At 42.1% G+C, this 18,867-nt stretch overlaps 1 protein-coding gene across 1 annotated transcript in view; it reads left to right on the top strand.

The window, feature by feature from the left end:
* The window catches only part of DNAH6 (dynein axonemal heavy chain 6), a 244,563-nt gene that overhangs the window by 168,191 nt on the left and 57,505 nt on the right, over nt 1-18,867 (top strand). The window contains exons 48-59 of the mRNA XM_078444658.2: nt 358-498; nt 1,818-2,060; nt 4,558-4,725; nt 5,445-5,680; nt 6,800-7,061; nt 8,169-8,292; nt 9,023-9,219; nt 10,191-10,394; nt 11,132-11,257; nt 12,967-13,131; nt 15,100-15,167; nt 17,377-17,557. Coding sequence (XP_078300784.2) covers nt 358-498; nt 1,818-2,060; nt 4,558-4,725; nt 5,445-5,680; nt 6,800-7,061; nt 8,169-8,292; nt 9,023-9,219; nt 10,191-10,394; nt 11,132-11,257; nt 12,967-13,131; nt 15,100-15,167; nt 17,377-17,557 — 2,115 coding nt within the window. The remainder of the gene's footprint in view (nt 1-357; nt 499-1,817; nt 2,061-4,557; nt 4,726-5,444; nt 5,681-6,799; nt 7,062-8,168; nt 8,293-9,022; nt 9,220-10,190; nt 10,395-11,131; nt 11,258-12,966; nt 13,132-15,099; nt 15,168-17,376; nt 17,558-18,867) is intronic.

Below are 18,867 nucleotides of genomic sequence, written 5' to 3'. Positions count from 1 at the left end.
GACTCTGCACCTGCATACATAGTGGCTACCTTGCCCCCTCTCTCTTTCTTCCTGTGCCTTCTCCCCCAAAGCAAAAACCTGTATGAATACCTCTCTCCACTTTATTCTAGGAGCCTCCTTAAATACACTGATGAGAAGGACCTACATCACATCCAGAACCCTAGTTGCAATGGAGTCCACAAAATGTCATTTTTAATCTTTCCAGAGGGGTCGGAACGGACATTGAACAAAACAGTTCACATATCTACTACACTAACGCCAGTTTTATCTGATATTGGTAGACCCAGAGGCAGTAGCTAACACTTGTTGTCATTGTTACTTCACCCTTATTTTAAATTGAAAAATATCTTTTGTCAGGTGTTTCAGCACTTTATCAGCAGAGTCCGTCAGAAGCTGCACATCGTTCTCTGTATGAGCCCTGTTGGGGAGGCCTTCCGGTCCCGGTGCCGAATGTTCCCATCCCTTGTGAACTGCTGCACTATTGATTGGTTTGTCCAGGTTGGTGACATCCCAGGATACCTCTTTGGGAAGATGGATTCACTTGGTTTTAAAGGAGTAACACATTGTCCAAGAATAATTCAGGTGTACCTGCATTGGCTTTAAAGCCCACTAGGAATTTACTCATATACAAGGGATAACTATGATAGTCATTGAACAAAGGCTAAACAGAATTTCTAAAGGAAGAGGAGACTATTGAATTTAGCAATGTAGAAATTATTGGTCATCTTGACAAGAGCGGTTTCAGTGGAGTGATGAGGAGAAGGTTCAAGAGAGAAGAGAGGAGAGGAATCAGGCAGTGAACGTAGGCAACTCTTTCAAGGAGTTTTTCCCCGAAAGAACACCAAGAGATGGCTAGTAGCTACAGGGGTACATGAAGTGAAAAGTGTTTTTAAGTGGGAAACACAAATAACACATATGTGTGCTGCTAGAAACGATCCAGAAAAGAAATCTGTTGATGGAGCCAATGCCAATGCGTAGGCAAGAAGAGATGGGATTGAGTCATCAGTGCAGGGGCTGGTCTCCGCAGGGAGCGTGCACAGTGTAGCCCAGAGAAACAGGAAGGAGGGCAGAGTATATGAGCACAGAGACAGGGAGATGGCTAGATGTGGGGGTGAGAGCATGCTTAAGTTCTGTTTTCTTTGCTTCTGTTTCCTTTGGTGATGTGGGAAGCAAGGTCATCAGCTGGGAATGAAGTGGAAAGAGGAAGTGTTAGCAGTCTGTAGAAGCACTTATGGGCTGCACCAAGAACCCACTCAAGCCAGCTGTCACGAATTTAAAGTGAGGCCAATCAGCATGGTTGTGTGTTTCTCTCTAGCCATGCTCCACTACACAGTCACAGACATGGGGTTACAGAGAGTTGTATTTGACCAAGTTTCAGGTGAGCACAAAGAAACAAGAAAGAAGCAAAGAAGTTGAGGCGAAGAGGAGGGTGATTATAATGATGGACCCGAAGTCCTGCATGATGTAATGGACCTGCGTAATAAACAGAGTAAGGACATGAGGTCCTCGTATTGTATGTGATTGTATTCATGGAATTATTCCAAATACACCCAATCATTTATTCATTCAATTAACAAATACTGGTTGAACAACTTCCAAGTGCCAGGCAGTGTGCAGATAGCAAATGCAGACCCAGACCCCCCTCTAGTGAACCCTGCCATTCAGTTCATTAAATATTATAGACATGAGGAGGAGTTAGTTAGGTAAAATGGGGGACAAAGCAAGGAAGAGTTCCAAAGAAATACATTTTCTTACTTGTTAAAATGTACACTGTAGAAATGAGCAACCGATTTTCCAAATTATATCTTTATTTACAGTGGCCTAGAGAAGCACTTCTTTCTGTATCAAAGACATTTTTCTCCAGCGTTGATGCTGGAAAAGAAGAAATGAAAGAAAAGCTTTCCCTCATGTGTGTGAACATTCACTTGAGCGTCTCCAATATGGCAGAACGCTACTACATGGAGCTCCGGAGACGGTACTACACAACGCCCACCTCCTACCTGGAACTCATCAATCTTTTCCTGACTATGCTGAGTGAAAAAAAGAAGCAGTTGGTTTCAGTAAGTTTAATATTATCAAAAAAAAAATTTTTTTTTTTTTTGCTTGAAGTCAAAACTTGCCAGAATGAGTGGAAGATCTACATACCATCTTACCTGCTGGAGCCTTCTCTATCCTGACATGTGCCCTTAACAACCCACAGCAGACAAAAAAAGTGTCTCATGCTGTCAGCCCAAAGACCTTCCCCTTCCTTGATATTTATATTTTTTGTACTGTCATTTACATGAGTGTGCCTCAGTAGTAGTGAGCATCAAAGGTAAGCAGTGAATTAGACATCTCTGTAGTATTTAATAAGAACCTTTTGTTAAGCAGTAGAGATGGAGTTTGCTGATCTATCGTGTGTCAGTATTTCCCATTAAGAGCAAGGACTTCAGGGGCACCTGGGTGGCTCAGTCAGTTAAGTAACTGACTCTTGGTTTCAGTTCAAGTCATGATCTCACGGTTCGTGGGTTCAAGCCCCACATCAGGTTCCATGCTGACAGTGTGGAGCCTGCTTGGGATTATTTCTCTCTCCCTCTCTCTCTGCCCCTCCCCTGGTCATGCTTGCTGTCTTCGATAGATAGATAGATAGATAGATAGATAGATAGATAGATAGATAGATAGATATAGATAGATAGATATCTATTTTTTTTTTTAAAAAAAAAGAGTAATAAGGACTTCAGTGTCAGCCAGTCTATATACAACTTATGTTCTGCCTCCTTCTTGCTACACAACCTCGAGCACATTTTGTAACTTCACTAGGTCTTAGTAGAAAATAAGGATAGAGGGGCGCCTGAGTGGCTCAGTCAGTTGAGCATCCAACTTTGGCTCAGGTCATGATCTCACAGTTCATGAGTTCAAGCCCCACATTGGACTCTATGCTGACAGCTCAGAGCCTAGAGCCTGCTTCGGATTCTGTGTCTCCCTCTCTCTCTCTGCCCCGCCCCTGTTCATGTGCTCTCTCTCTCTCTCTCTCTCTCTCTCTCTCAAGAATAAATAAACATTAAAAAACATTTAAAAAAAGAAAATAAGGGTAGAACTACCCTATGACCCAGCAATTATACTACTAGATTTACCCAAAGGATACAAAAATGCTGATGCAAAGGGGCACATGCAACCCAATGTTTATAGCAGCACTATCAGCAATAGCCAAAGTATGGAAAGAGCCCAAATATCCATCAACTGACGAATAGATAAAGATGTGGTATATGTATACAATGGAATATTACTCGGTGATCAAGAAGAATGAAATCTTGCCATTTGCAACAACATGGATGGAACTAGAGTGTATTATGCTAAGCGAAATAAGTCAGTCAGAGAAAGATAAATATCATCTCATTTCACTCATATGTGGAATTTAAGAAAGAAAACAGATGAACATAGGGGAAGGGAAGGAAATAAGATAAAAACAGAGAGGGAAGCAAACCATAAGAGACTCTTAAATACAGAAAACAAACTGAGGGTTGCTAGAGGGGTGTTGGGTGGGGAGAGGAGCTAAATGGGTGATGGGCATTAAGGAGGGCACTTGTTGAGATGAGCACTCGGTGTCATATGTAAGTGATGAATCACTAAATTTTACTCCTGAAGTCATTATTACACTATATGTTAACTAACTTGGATTTAAATGAAGTAAAATAAAATAAAATAAAATAAAATAAAATAAAATAAGAAATATCTATATCCACCCCTTGGATTGTTGTGGAATTTAAATAAAATACTGTTTGCTAAGTACTTGGAATATGATCTGACACACATGAGGTGCTCAGGAAATAGTGGCTGCCATCATCATCACCACTTTCAGGCTATTAACCTGAAATTTTCAACACTTCAAACAAGATAAAAATAGAAGTATATACCATTAAGATATTTTTAATATTTTTCAGAGGGTTTTTACCTGGTAAATAAATGCATGCTTTGTATAACAACTTGATAAATATTTTGAAACCTGTCAGTTTGAACCAGACTTTCTGACTCACCTTCAAAAACTAGTTATTCCCAGTGTTTCCTCTACCAGGTACCACCCATTGATCCTAGTCAAAAGTTCCTTACCACTGGGAAGTAGGGTTCAGATCCAGCAACCAGAGCTAAGTCCCCAGAACACTATCTCCCAGAACACTGACAAGTTCTCAGCTCTGTCCACCCATCTTGAGGAAACAGGTTCCTAGATATGTGGCCTCCAGGAATTCCTGTCTGAACTTGTCCCTCGTTCATTCAGCATGCTGCCAAGCTGCCCAGCTGAGGGGATAAAAATAATACAGTAGGGGCCCTCAGCCAGCCCACAGTCCAGTGACATGCCAACTGCTGTGACTAGGGGGCATGGATCCAGACTCACCATGGTGAATGTCACGCTCATTTCCTAGAGTTCTGTTACCTGAAGATTTCTGTATGTTCACAGTTTTAAGCATTACAAACTGATTTACCAATTCTGTAGATGTAAAATTCTAGTACATGAGTAAGGGATGCCAGGAAACTTACAGTTTGTAGTTATAGTTAATAACAGATATTTTTATTGTCATCTAGGCACGTGACCGGGTGAAGAATGGTCTCACCAAGCTATTAGAAACCAATGTACTAGTAGATAAAATGAAATTAGAGCTTTCAGCTTTAGAGCCTATCCTTTTTCAAAAATCACAAGATGTTGAAGCCCTGATGGAAAAATTGGCAGTGGATCAAGAAAATGCCGATCAGGTATGCTACGTTAACCAACATTGTGGGCGAGAAGGCTTTGACCACCAACTTATCACTTATATATCATGCATGAGATTGGATTTTTTTTATTTTATATGTAATGAAAATAATTAAGTGATAGATTTAGCAATGCTTTTAAGTTGTAAAAAATCTACCCTCCATAAATACATTCTCCCTGAGAATGAGAGAACCCAATGAGTAGACACAGGATGGTGAGAAAAGTACCCCCCACAAATAAAAAGGAACAGATTCATCTCCAAAGAAGGAACCGTTTGTTCCAATAATTTCAGCTCAGTTATCCTATCAACGTATAAGATGGACAAAGGAGGGCATAAAATGCAACATAGCAAATTCTCTTTCATTATTGGTATAATCCAAAGGGGCAAATATGACTCATTATCATTGACTTTGTTTTTAAACATTGAAATTCAAATATTGAGGGACGCCTGGGTGGCTCAGTCAGTTAGGCATCCAACTTCGGCTCAAGGAATGATCTTGCAGTTTGTGAGTTTGAGCCCGCGTTGGGCTCTGTGCTGACAGCTCAGAGCCTGGAGCCTGCTTCGGATTCTGTGTCTCCCTTTCTCTCTGCCTCTCTCTCTCTCTCTCTCTCTCTCTCTCTCTCTCTCTCTCTCTCTCAAGAATAAATAATAACATTTTTTAAAAAATTAAGAAAAAAACAAATATTGAACCCACCTAAGTAGATGTGTTTCAATGGCTAGGTCCGTAGCATTGTGCAAGAAGATGAAGCGACGGCAAAAGTGAAAGCTGAAGAGACCCAAGCAATAGCTGATGATGCTCAAAGAGACCTTGAAGAAGCTCTACCTGCACTTGATGCTGCTAATAAAGCACTGGATTCCTTAGATAAAGCAGATATATCTGAGATCAGAGTTTTTACAAAGCCCCCAGATATGGTCATGACTGTTATGGAAGCAATTTCTATTCTCTTGAATGCCAAGTGAGTAATTCAGAGTCACATGTTCCCAGAATGTATGGTGGAATTTCCTTGGTGTTTTTCTACATTGTCATTAATATGTTCTCGTTCTCTTTTCCACCTTCTCATGGATGTGGTCAGTCATTCAACAAATGGATTCAACAAGCATTTTTTGGAACATCTGTTTTGTGCTAGATGATGGAAGATCTGAAGCTCTTCTCTCTGAGGCACATATAGTATAGTGGGGAGACAAACATGAAAAATAATAATTTCAAGACATGTGAGATTTGCATAGTAGTAGGAGTTCAAAAAAAAAAGAGTGCTCATGGAGAGGTGTGAGCAGGTTTTTGGGAGAAGATGCTCAGGAGGAGAGTGAGACCATGGAGAGAGCTCAGGGACATTTGATGCTCATGGAATGGACTGAGACAGTGATTGCATCATGCAAGGTCTTGTATTTCAACCTGAAGATAGGTAGTTTTCAAACCTTCTTTACTAATACACATTTTTTCCAATAAAAATTGTAAGAAATATTTCTATGTAAAACCGACCAAACAAGGGTAGAGGACCCAGAGGACCCCCGCCCAGCTTCCCTGCTCACTCTCTGGCCAGCACCTCAGTAGGGTCTGGGAGTTCTTCAAAGCATGGATGAACAGCTCCAACCAGAGGGGACTGAGAACCATTGAATATTTTCGACATGATTGGATTTTCTTGTGAGAAAGACCAACTTGGCAAAAGCTCACAAGGGGCAAGTTTGGCTGAGAGACATAAAACCATTTAGAAGGTGATTGTAGTGTCCTGGCAAGAGATTTTAAGGGTCTAAACTAAGGCAAATGAGGTAAAAAGAATGTGAGTGCCAGGGCATTGTAAGAATAAAACTATTATTTCCATAATGTCTTACATTTCTAAACCTATGATTTGATCATTCTTTTCTCTACCAAAACTGGGTTGTTTGAAACATGAGTCAACCAATTACTGTCTCACCAGGAATTGTGGTATACTTAACTACCAATTACTGGAATTAGAGTATGGAGATTAAAACTACCCACTAATTAGGATAATATCTTAGTGTTCTCAGAAGAACACATTTCTTTTGTTCTTAAATCACTTTATTACAGTGCTATTAACATCATGTCTGCCTTTCAGACCTGATTGGCCAACAGCAAAGCAACTTCTTGGTGACTCTAACTTTCTAAGAAGACTTCTAGAATATGATAAGGAAAATATAAAGCCTCAGATATTGGCAAAACTTCAGAAGTATATTAACAATCCTGATTTTGTGCCTGAAAAAGTAGAGAAAGTGTCCAAAGCATGTAAATCCATGTGCATGTGGGTAAGAGCGATGGATCTATACTCTAGGGTAGTCAAAGAAGTCGAACCAAAGAGACAAAAACTCCGTGCTGCACAGGTATATTATTTGTGTTGTAATATTTAATAGAATTAAAGGCCATAATCATTAATCATTCTAGCTCCTGTGACTTTACACAATATAGACAACAGTGCTCTTGAAAATTAGTTTTTGTTGTAAAAAATAGCTGGTGAAGATTATTTTTTCAGGAATGACCTCTAAAATCAGCCCTTCCGCAGCATAGAAGAAAAATGAGTCCTTAGTATATTCATATCATCAGTCTGATAGTATTTTTGAGGTGCCATTCAGCTCTAGCATCTGATGCTCTGTGTTGCATTTGCTAATACTAACCTCCCCCCCCAACTCTATGGTGTCATCTGAGGTTCTAAAACCTGCTTAAGCTACAGTTGGATGTGAGGTCCCAAGCAGAATGAAGAATGCTCATTGATGGAGCAGGTTACTGAAAGGACCATGGCTACAGAGCTGGGGCAGCCAATTTTTCTATGAAGATACAGATAGGAGATGTTTTAAGTTTTGCTGCTATGTGGTCTCTGTTGCAATTACTGAACTCTGCAGTTACAGCACAGAAACAGCCATCAATAACACATACATGAGTAAGCATGGCTGTGTTCCTATGTCGCTTTATTTATACACCCAGGAATTGAGTTTATACAGTTATCATCTGTCATGAAATGTTCTTCTTTTAATTTTCCCCCAACCATTTAAAAATGTAAAACCAATCTGAGCTTGCTAACTGTATAAAAACGGGCAGCAGGCTGAATCTGGTTTGCAGACCCAGCTCTAGAGAACTATTCAGGAAAGATTAGTTTTCCCTGTTGTGTGAATATTTCATTCATTTCATCATTTAAAGTTAATCCATTGTATTAACTAGTTAATCTCAAATGCTTGGAGGTTAAAGTACAGCAGTTCATCTGTTTCTCTATTCCTTCGATGATTTATTTTATTGGGTTTTGGTTTGGTTCTGTTTACTTCCACTCATATATTTCGTTTTATATTTGTTTTAACTTTGTATACATATCAAATCTTTTGAGACACAAAAAAGAGAACACAAATCCTATTTTTTTAAGAATCTATTATAAATGGACAAATTTTACCTTCTTTGGAGACCTTGGATTTTCATTTTAAATATTTACTTAATTTTATTAGGCTGAACTTGATATCACAATGGCTACTCTGAGAGAAAAGCAAGCCTTGCTAAAAAAAGTGGAAGATCAAATACAGGCCTTACAAGACAAGTATGACAAAGGGGTGAACGAGAAAGAAAGTCTGGGTAAGTAACATAAAATTTATGTTCGTCAGGAGATGCCTGCTTTTTTTATTTTTTAAAGAATCTTTTTTAATGTTTATATATTTTTGAGAGAGACAGAGGGCAAGAGGGGGAGAGGCAGAGAGAGACGGAGACACAGAATCCAAAGCGGGCTCCAGGCTCTGAGCTGTCAGCACAGAGCCTGACGTGGGGCTCAAACCCATGAGCCGCGAGATCACGACCTGAGCCGAAGTCAAGACACTTAACCGACTGAGCCACCCAGGCGTCCCAGGAAATGCCTGATTTTTAAAAATAGAAGGAGTTTTTGGGTAGTTAGATCTCAGCTTCCACCCAACATAGAGGACGTATTTGCCCTCGATGTACTGCATTGGCCCTTCTAGTGCAAAATTAGAAGAACTGCATATATTGTATCCGTTCAGCTCCTGTATGGAAGGCTTGTTGGGACATGTTACATTATAACACAAGCAACATATGAATTTGATCCTGAAGAGAAATACTACGCTGACACAGAGAGAGCCATCTTCAGCCAGAGTAATGGAGTAACGAAAAGGAGCTCTTTGCTTAGAAGAGGCAAACTTGGACTTGGCCCTGAAATGGAAAATAATGCTGAATTGGTGTGAGGTTTCATAGACATGTATTGACAATGCCACTATAAACAAAAGCAGGTGAATAAACATCTTATATTTTAGGAAAATACTGAATAACATAAGTTGATTTTCTTAAAATTTTCTAGCAAAAACTATGGCCCTGACAAAAGCACGTCTGATACGTGCAGGAAAGCTGACGGCTGCGCTAGAAGATGAGCAAGTTCGATGGGAAGAAAGCATCCAGAAATTCAATGAGGAGATATCAAATATCATTGGGAATGTGTTTATAGCAGCAGCTTGTGTAGCCTATTATGGGGCCTTCACAGCCCAGTATAGGCAATCGGTGAGTAAACTCCCTTTCTGGGAGGTGAGAAGCAGCTGAAACTGGCAGAGGCAGAGTTGGGGGGATCATTTTTCTGATTTTATAGGGGGCCCTCCACTGTGAAGGTTCTCCATGTTGGAAACTTACACACTCCACAGCCCTCCACCTCCCCCGTCAGCCAGCAATGGTTTACCCCTAGGATTTCCTGAACACATTCCTTCCTTTCCTTTTCTCCTTAGAAAGTTAGTCATCACTTCCTTAATAGCTCAAGAACCTGGGGGGAAAAGAGAGGGGCAGGGAGACACCTCCCTTCATGGTCAGAAGCAGCATGGAAAGTCAGCCAGGATGAAGTATTCTGAACGGGCACGACTGCTACAATGGGCTAGGCAATGGGAAGGAGCAGGAAACTAAATTATTTGGAGAGATTTTCAGGCCATGTTTATGAAATGCCTTCCTATAAAGGTTTCACCCTTGTCCATGGGTTCTAAAACCTAATCAGTGTAGGACCGTAGATTCCACAGGAGCTCAGGGGTCATCTGGTACCATGTGGGTGGTGCCAATGATGCTTTTCGACTGTCCCACTCATGGAAGGAGGTAGCATGCTAACAACCCTCTGCCCCATCTTCTAATTGCTAGTAGCATTATGATACTAGCCATTGTGATAACTCCAACTTTTTCACATGCTTTCAGACTCTCCCAAGGGGACAGTACACACCCCTGGTTGAAGACTACTGTGACAACATTTGTCGTTTATACCTGAGAAAACTGAGGTTCAGACAAGGGGAGTGCCGTGCTCAAAGCCACAGCTAGTTTATGGTATAGTTCTAGGCCCCAGGTCTCCTGATTGTCGGTCTTCTTCTTGTGTCCTGTGCTTTGATGCCAGGATGCATGTGGAAACCGGTAGAACTTACTTTTAACCGTGACATGTTGTGTGTATCCTCATTTACTGAGTGTTCCTGACTCTGTACAAGTAACCTTTCTTCCTCCCACAGCTTATAGAATACTGGATCCAGGACTGTCTGTCTCTGGAGATCCCAATCAATCCTTCCTTCAGTCTCATTAACATTCTTGGTGATCCCTACAAAATACGGCAGTGGAACACTGATGGGCTGCCCCGTGACATGATATCAACAGAAAATGGCATTTTGGTTACTGAAGGGAGACGATGGCCTTTGATGATTGACCCCCAGGATCAGGTGTGTAACAAATGCTTCAGATGAAGAGCAGCCTCCCACCTCCGCTTAATGTTGTGCTATCTGTTCCAAATTCTAAAAGTGGACTTGAACACTCTTGCAAGATTTTGGGGGTTTAGATCTAGAAGGGAATTTGGAAGTCTTCAAGTCCAAGTTCCTCATCTTGGGTTGGCAGAGGGGAAGGGGAAGAGTCCAGCTGCTCTGCATACTTGATTTTGATTGGCTTTGTTTAGGGGGTTGAACATTCGTTTTCTGGTTTCTATGGGAGCAGAAATTCATTCCTATAGAGTCCTTGTTCCTAAGAGGTCTGAAGAATCAGAATGAAGGCAGGGTAGGATAGATTTTACTGCAAGCCTGCCTGGAATTTACAGAATCCCATTATCTGACTCCTAAGTCCATGGATCATACTGTTCTAAGTGGAGTTTAGGAAAGGGAACTGTTGTCAGAACAAGGAAGACAAGCTTGAATACCTCAGGGATGGACTTTTCCCCTAGATGTGTCTGTTCTTCATTTGTTCCAAATTTGAATGAAAGGAAGAGTCCAAAACGCTGCAGTTTAAAGGGCATTTTTATTTGTAGGGGGCAGGATAGTATTTTTCTTTTCTTTTCTTTTCTTTTTTTTATCTTTCAAACCTGTTTCCAGGTTGAGCAAAATTTCTAAACTTTAGTCTAAAAGCTTCCGCTTTCTAGTCATTTATAAAACTCTAAGTCAAATATCCTGCTCTGTGCTTTCTCATACAGGCAAACCGTTGGATAAGGAACAAGGAAAGCAAAAGTGGTTTAAAGATCATTAAGCTTACGGATACTAATTTCTTGCGTACACTTGAAAATTCAATCCGACTTGGTTTACCTGTCTTACTGGAAGAGGTTTGCTTTTCACTTTTCTTGGGTTAGTCCCCAACTTATAGACCATATCTGAAATCCTACACAGGTCACACTTGTATTGCCCTGGAAATGCCAGTCAGTTCCATTGGCAAATTGGTCAAACCAATTGCTTTGCCTACGAAACCATATACTATCACATGGGGACCAATCTGTTGACTGAATGATTTTTCTGATTCCAGACAATGTTTTGGTGTTAAGTGGGATGGGCTCTGTTTTCTGACACTGCTGATTCTTAAACCTCACTGCAGCCCTTGATGGTTGACTGCCATGGAAGTGTAACACAGTAATGCCATCAGGCCATCAGGGACTGTCCACCCACACACGCTGATGATGTGAAGCCAACAAAACACTCCAATGGGTGTAAATATCATTTTCTACCCTTCTGGCCTTGGCCAACACAGGAGGGTTCTGTAATGGGTCCTAGGCCCTCACTCAAACCCTGAAGTTACAGGGGAGGGCAAAGTCTCCCAAAATCGTTGATGCAGTTATGTTAGCCCCAAACTGGATTCTTAAACCCCAGTTTACCTGGTAACACAGGAAGCCCTTGGGGAATTTCTTCTCTCATGGCAAGGGACAAAAGACTTTCAATAATGTTCTGCCACTGAACAGCAGAGCCTTGTAACTGTAGCTGAGTGCTTTGGGGAGCAGGGGGTGGTCCCTTGGTCAGCACGCCAGCTAGAACAGGATACTCTGACCAGGCCCTTCCTGCTTTCTGTGACTTGGAATCATTAGCCTTATGCACCTAGCTGCTTTCTACATTTGTAAGGTGGAATATTCCAACTTTGTCTTCACCCCTCCGTGGGTGTGCAATCAGGTTAGCCGATCTCAACCAGCATTTTTTAATGAAATAGGATAGATTTTTAACAGCACAAAATTGTATCATGGGTAGTAAGGGAAATTTTATCTCATAAACATTTGTTTTAAGAAAACGTACATCCTTGGGCATCATGTCACAGTATGAAATGGATTTGTTAACTGTGGATTACAATCAAATTTTGACAGCTCCTAGGCCATGGGCCCCTACCACATACATCCTGACATAAAGATGTTTGTCGTGGGGTCCGAGAGCAGTGTCTGCATGCCCAGGTTCTTACCAACCATCAAATCTGCTTTGAGGGAAAGAAAGTAACTATCATACAGAATAGAGGTCCACAAACTTTTTCTGTACAGAGCCAGACATTTTAGTTTTGGGGAGGTGGCCACATACAGTCTCTGCAAACATCATTCAAATAGTCTTCTTCATTTTGGTTTGGTTTTAGAGTTTTGTTTTTATGACCCTCTAACAGGGTGAAAATTTTTAGCTTAAGCGCCATTAAAAAACAAAAACAAAAACAAAAAAAAAAAAAAAACAAGCCACAGAGGGTGAGATTTGGCCTGCGGGTGGTAGACTGCTATCTCTTGCCTTAGAACAGCCACAAAAGTGAACACATCATTTGTCTGGGTCCCGTGGAAGACCACCTGCAGAGACCCTCCTTTCTTGGATTCTTCCTTATGGGGATGAATGGCACAGTTAGTCTAAACAGCTGTATTGCCTTCACATGCTCTTACTTTCTTAGGCGAGCATACAGTAAGAAATATCTATCCGGCCCCTGGAAAGTGACTCATTCAAAGTAGATTTTGAGGCCTAAGGAACTTGGAAAGGTTGATGCCATCCATTTTAATGGCTTGTTTTTCGTGTTTTAACTTTTAAGCTTAGAGAAACCTTGGATCCAGCTCTAGAACCCATTCTTTTGAAGCAGACTTTCATGAGCGGTGGGCGGCTGCTCATTCGCCTCGGAGACTCAGACATTGACTACGACAAAAACTTCAGGTTCTACATGACAACCAAACTGCCAAATCCCCACTACCTGCCCGAGGTATGAGCTGCAGGTCTGGAATTCCCAGCCTGAGCGGACTATTATGTGTGATGGTGTCTGACATTTGCTGGGTCCTCCCAGCTCTGTCCTCCCCCTCTGCTCTGCCACTCCCCTTCCTTCCACTGTCCTCCACTCTTGCTTCCCTTCTGAGTCCTGATTCTGATTCCCGTTGCCCTTCTGCTCGCCATTCAGCTGGACTCAAGCTCTCCCCACCTGGTCCCTAGGCGCTGCTCCCCTGTCTGCCACCCTGCCCACTGCCCGGTGTGCTGCCCTCTGCACCTCTGCAGCACTGTCACCTTCTCCCTCCCTGCCCACAGCTGCTTGCACAATACAGGGAAGCATTGCCTTCTAACCATTCTTCTCCCTCCTTCAGCTCAAGGCCATTTGTGCCCCTCTTGTGGTGGCTCATAAATGAACCAGGGCTTCACTGAGAGTCTGTGGGGAGGGGGGACATGCCTGTGTTTACATGTGCAAATACCCTTGGCATAAAGCCCCAAATAAAGAAGTTGCCTGCTGGAAACATCTGGTGACTGGCACTTTGGAGAGTCAGGACTCAAACATCCAGGGTGTCTGTACTTAGAGTTCTGGAGCGGGCAGCATCTTGTCCTCCCTCATGCCCTTAGACCTTGAGGGGGTCTGTGTGCACTTCACTTCCATACAAACGTCCCTGAGCCACGACAGGATCCAGAAGTACCCTTACTCTGGTGCTGCAGAGCTCAAGGCAGCTGCAGCAGAAATGAAGACAGCTGGGCCTCCTCTCCCTTCCCACAAAGGGCTCCAAGGGCTCGCTCCACCCCTGCCACCCCTCCGCGCTGCCACAGCTCCAGGCACAGCCACACACCCTGCAGGGTCCTCCCCAGCCTGGTGCCTCTCCCCTTCTCCGACAGAGCAGTTAGGGAAGCAGCTTCACAAATGGGAACTTACTCCTTTACCCCGGTCCCCTAACAATAAAATCCTTGCATAAACCCTCCAGACAGTGCCATGTTCACCTCAGTTACTGAATTTGTCACAGCGGCCTGTTACTGAACACACTCAGGTGACATGAAACTGGCACACTTGTTGAGTAAGAGGAGGGAAATGCCGCCAAAAGCCCAGGTAGGCCTTTCCTTGTCAGCCTTGAGGGGTTTCATTCACACAGCCGCTGCCAGAGCCCGTGTCCCAAGTGCCACCGTAAAGTGCAGAGAAGCGACCACTGTGCCAACATACAGCCTCCGCACGCATTTAACTTTTGGGAGGGAGCATCGCACACCTTACCCAACACTAGCTCTGCGGCTGTGGGCCAGTGATCCCGTGTTCTGGAGCCCCAAGTGGAGAGAAAGCTTACTTCAGGATTTGCTTAGATTAGATAAGGATAGCATGTAACATACAGGACATTCAAACACTTTTTTCTTTAGCTGTTAACTTAAGTAATATTATAGCAATAATTTTTTATTGAAATGTTATGATGACATAAAATGTGTAAAGCTCTATTTAATATCAATAATAGCTTCGTTTTAACAAGCACAAACTATGCACAAGTCACTACGACTAAGTGATTTTATTATCTCATTTGGTCTTCGCAGTTACCCTATGACTTGTAACTATTAGCATCCCACTTTTTAAGTATTAGGAACCGAAGCTCAGCATGGATGAGCGGCTTGCCCAACACACACGAAAGGGGCACCCAGAATCAGAACCCAACCTTTCTAACCCTTTGCTGGCTCACCTTTCCTTAAAGCACTATGTAGGATTCTAAGATCTGTGGCCTGTGACGAACAAGACTGTCACTTACACTGCAGGGAAAACCGTATTAGGATTTTTGTAAGACACGATATGCTTGGTGGGTTTGTGGGTGGGTGGGTATGTTCACAGTTAGACCTGAGATACATCCAGTTGGGTAAAAATGGGCCATTTCCACTAAAGAAAGCACTTCTTATTTTATTTGTATGAATTTAAGCATTTTTATGTAAACCTATGCTTCTCTTCCAGGTATGCATTAAAGTCACCATCATCAATTTCACTGTAACCAAATCAGGTCTGGAGGATCAGCTGTTAAGGTAAAGAAAAAAGTGGGGGTGGGGGGGAACAAAGGTTTGCTAATATTTTGTAGAAATTTTGACAAAGAAAACATTTTAATGTGTGGAAGCAGCAGTCATGAGTCCTCAGTCATAAAGAGGGTAGGAAATGGCCAGGTTCTGTATTTCCTGTCACTTTTGCAGCTGCCACGCTTGTCCACAGTCTTCTCAAGGAGGTCAGGAAAGTGCCCCTAATTCTCAGCCACGGTTTGGGCCAGGCCTGCAGCCCAGCCCGGCCTCTTCTCCTCTGCTGGGCTTTCCAGTCCTGGACAAGTGAATGAAGTCAGTCGTCCTGTGGCTCCTAGAGATGCATTGCTCCGCACCTGTGCGGAAGAACGCTACTCCCAAATAGATCTTTCCTATTTTTACTTGTCTCTAGGTGTTTTCTTAGTGTACAGTTTTACCTGCATTTGTCCACCTCAAAAAAATGAAATACCCTCCTTCAGTGTATACTCTGTAATTCGTCTCCATTTCCCAAAAATGAGATTATGAATTATTGATTAATTGTCAGAATTAGCCAAGAGGCTTAGGAGACAAAAAACATTTAATATTTATTGAAATAATAATATTGATATTACTTAACAATGAATTTTATATGTGTATATGAGGATATATGTGTATATATGTATGTGAGTGTGTGTGTGTGTGTGTGTGTGTGTGTGTGTGTGTGTGTATGTGTACATACATTACAGGAAAATATAATTTGACCCATGTTCAAAAAAAAATCAAGTCAAATTCATCAAGTCAAGTCAAAATGGAGTCAAGCTGGCTGGCTCAGTCGGTTAAGCATCCGACTTTAGCTCAGGTCATGATCTCAAGATTTGTGGGTTCAAGCCCCACATCAAGCTCTGTGCTGACAGCTCAGAGCTCAGAGCCTGGAGCCTGCTTCAGATTCTGTGTCTCCTTCTCTGTCTGCTCCTCCCCTGCTTGCACTCTGTCTGTCTATCTCTCTCTCTCTCTCAAAAATAAACATACATTAAAAAAATTTTTTTAAAAAACGGAGTCAAGATCATCCTGATTGATTACTATTATCACTGAGTTTAAGTGTTGTTTTCCTTGTTTATTTTAAGAATTTATCCTGCCAACTGCTAACTTGCTTAACTTCTGCTAGGCAGACAAAGTGCATTTCACCATATTTTAAGGACATGTTATAAGGACATGGCTGAACACTCTCATACCAGTGTATTCCCGTGAAAAGTTAAGCTTAGTTGCGTGACCAGCTGTCAACACATTACTCTGTCTGAGACAAGCGAAGTGCTCAGAGAAGGGAAAATGTTGAGACTTGGTCATGGAGTACAAAATCTCCAGGTTATATTGTATACCCCTCTCTTCTGAAAAAGTTATTTGAACAAATGAATTTGAGATGATTATTTCTTATGGTGTCCATATTGTAATTTTTAAAGTTTCTGAATTCAGTATGTACGTATCAAATGAACAGTGGGTTATTCTATGAGGCAGTTCATCCTAGTGGGTGATAGCATGTGCCCTGGAGTCAGCGAAGCCAGCTACAAGCCCAGCCCTGCCTCTCATACTCACATGACCTCAGAAAGTGACCCACTAGGGTCTGTTCCCTCATCTGCAAGCTGGGGTGGTAACCACAGTGCCTACCTCAAAGGAGCATTCGAAAGATTAAAAGAGAGAATCCACATAAAACTCTGAGCAGGGGGCCTGGCACATAGTGATGCTTAATGAAGATGAGCTCCTACAAACGGGGCTGGGAGCAAATTATGCATGGACAAATAAAGGGAGACATAAGTTCCCATGTCTGGGCAGGGGCAGAGCTGGAGGTAAGGCCCCTTTATTAGACACCATTAAGACTCGTTTCATGGAGGTGGTGAAATTTCAGCATCTCCCATAAAAAGAATATTCCAGGCACCATATTCAGCCTGGTACAAGCAAGCATTAGAAACAGAAATTGAATGATTAGAAAGATCATGCACTGAGCAGGTGAGAGAAGATGAGCAGAAGCCATGGGGACTGTGGTAGGGTGTCAGTTTTGAAATACAAGCTAAAGAATCACAACTAACATGTTATTCAGTGAATAGCCACTGTATAAACCCAGCAAAAGAGGGGCCTTGTGCATTAGGACATGGCTAGTAGCATTAGTACTCAGCTAAGTAGCAAAGAAAAAGAGAAGCAACTTTAGGGCAATAATAAGGTCATAACTTAAGCATTCAAACCTTGGTTCCAGTGATGTGGTACGACTTGAGAAACCCGAGTTGGAAGAACAAAGAATCAAGCTCATTGTGAGAATAAACACTGATAAAAACCAGCTGAAAACTATCGAAGAGAAAATCCTGAAAATGCTCTTTACATCTGAAGGAAATATTCTGGACAATGAAGAACTTATTGACACACTCCAGGATTCAAAGGCAAGTAAAATATTTTGAGTATTTATAGAAAGTGTCTTGGTTTTTTGGGTGCCTGGATGGCTCTGTCGGTTAAGCATCCGACTTCAGCTCAGGTCATGATCTCGCGGTCCACGAGTTGGAGCCCTGCGTCGGGCTCTGAGCTGTCAGCACAGCTGCTTTGGATTCTGTCTCCCTCTCCCTCTGCTCCTCCCCGGCTCACACTCTGTCTCTCTCTGTCTCTCAAAAATAAATAAAAACATTTAAAAAAATGTGTTGCTGCAAAAGTTACACCTGCAGCTTTTGAGGATTCTGCAAAGTCTTTTCAGCAAGAATGGCAGCCGCACCTGGGCTGCTGGGGTAGCACCAGTGTGTCCCACTGGCAGGGTCCCTCACCCCCCAGTGGAAGAGGAGGGAAACTGTACACAATAGCTTCTCTCATCTTGTCTGCATTTTTAAAATAAAGCATGTAAAGAACCGGGACAAGGTGTAAATTGAAAGGAAAAACAATTATATTCACATTAATGTCACCCCTTCAGGAAGCCTCCCTGGTATCCCCAACTGGAATTAATCTCTTCCTCCTTAGAACACCAGTAGCGACTCATCCGACTCTCTTTTATAGCACTTGATACTGTTTACCTTATGTCACCATGATCTAATTACATGTCTCATCTCTCGTGTTAGGCTGTTCAATTTGGTGTCGAATCGGCAAACAGTTCAGCTTGATACTCCTTCTCCAAGGGCTCACCATGGTGCTTCGGGTATAACTGGTGTTCAGTAAAAATGTCTTGCTAGTAAGATGAAGTTCTACATTAAACGCATAATCTTGCACTGAATTGTTTGGCAGATTCAAACCACAATTTTAAAAGTATACTGAGAATATAGCCTGTAAAATGATTTTCATCCATTCGTGAGAAACAGAAAATAATTTACTTTAAAAAACCCTTTGACAGGGAGTACAGAAGGTACATTCTTTGTCTTTCACTGACATCAGAAATGGTTTACTGCTTTACATCCTACAGTCTCTTTACGATCTCCGTATTCAAACAACAAACAAGTAATTCTGGCGCTCCCATTTCTTTCCTCTCTTTGTCAGTCTCTTTATCCTCTTGCCGTTCATTCTTCCTCGGGTTTTTAGCTTCTGGAAGTTGGTGGTTAACCCATTTATTTTTTGCCATCAAAACTTTACACACAAATTGCTTAAAGAATGTGCTATTTGTACAAGGTTTGTGATAGGATTCCCTGCCTTCTTGGTGTGCCCCACCACCACCCCCATCCCCCCACGACTTCCTCCATAAAGACAGCTACATTCATCTCTTTTTTGTTTTGGTTAT

Source organism: Panthera onca, chromosome A3, assembly GCF_046562875.1.
Source record: "Panthera onca isolate mPanOnc1 chromosome A3, mPanOnc1 haplotype 2, whole genome shotgun sequence".
In the NCBI taxonomy this organism is placed as follows: Eukaryota; Metazoa; Chordata; class Mammalia; order Carnivora; family Felidae; genus Panthera; species Panthera onca.
The sequence above is the reverse complement of the archived record's forward strand: the minus strand, read 5'-3'. Positions and strand labels throughout refer to the sequence as shown.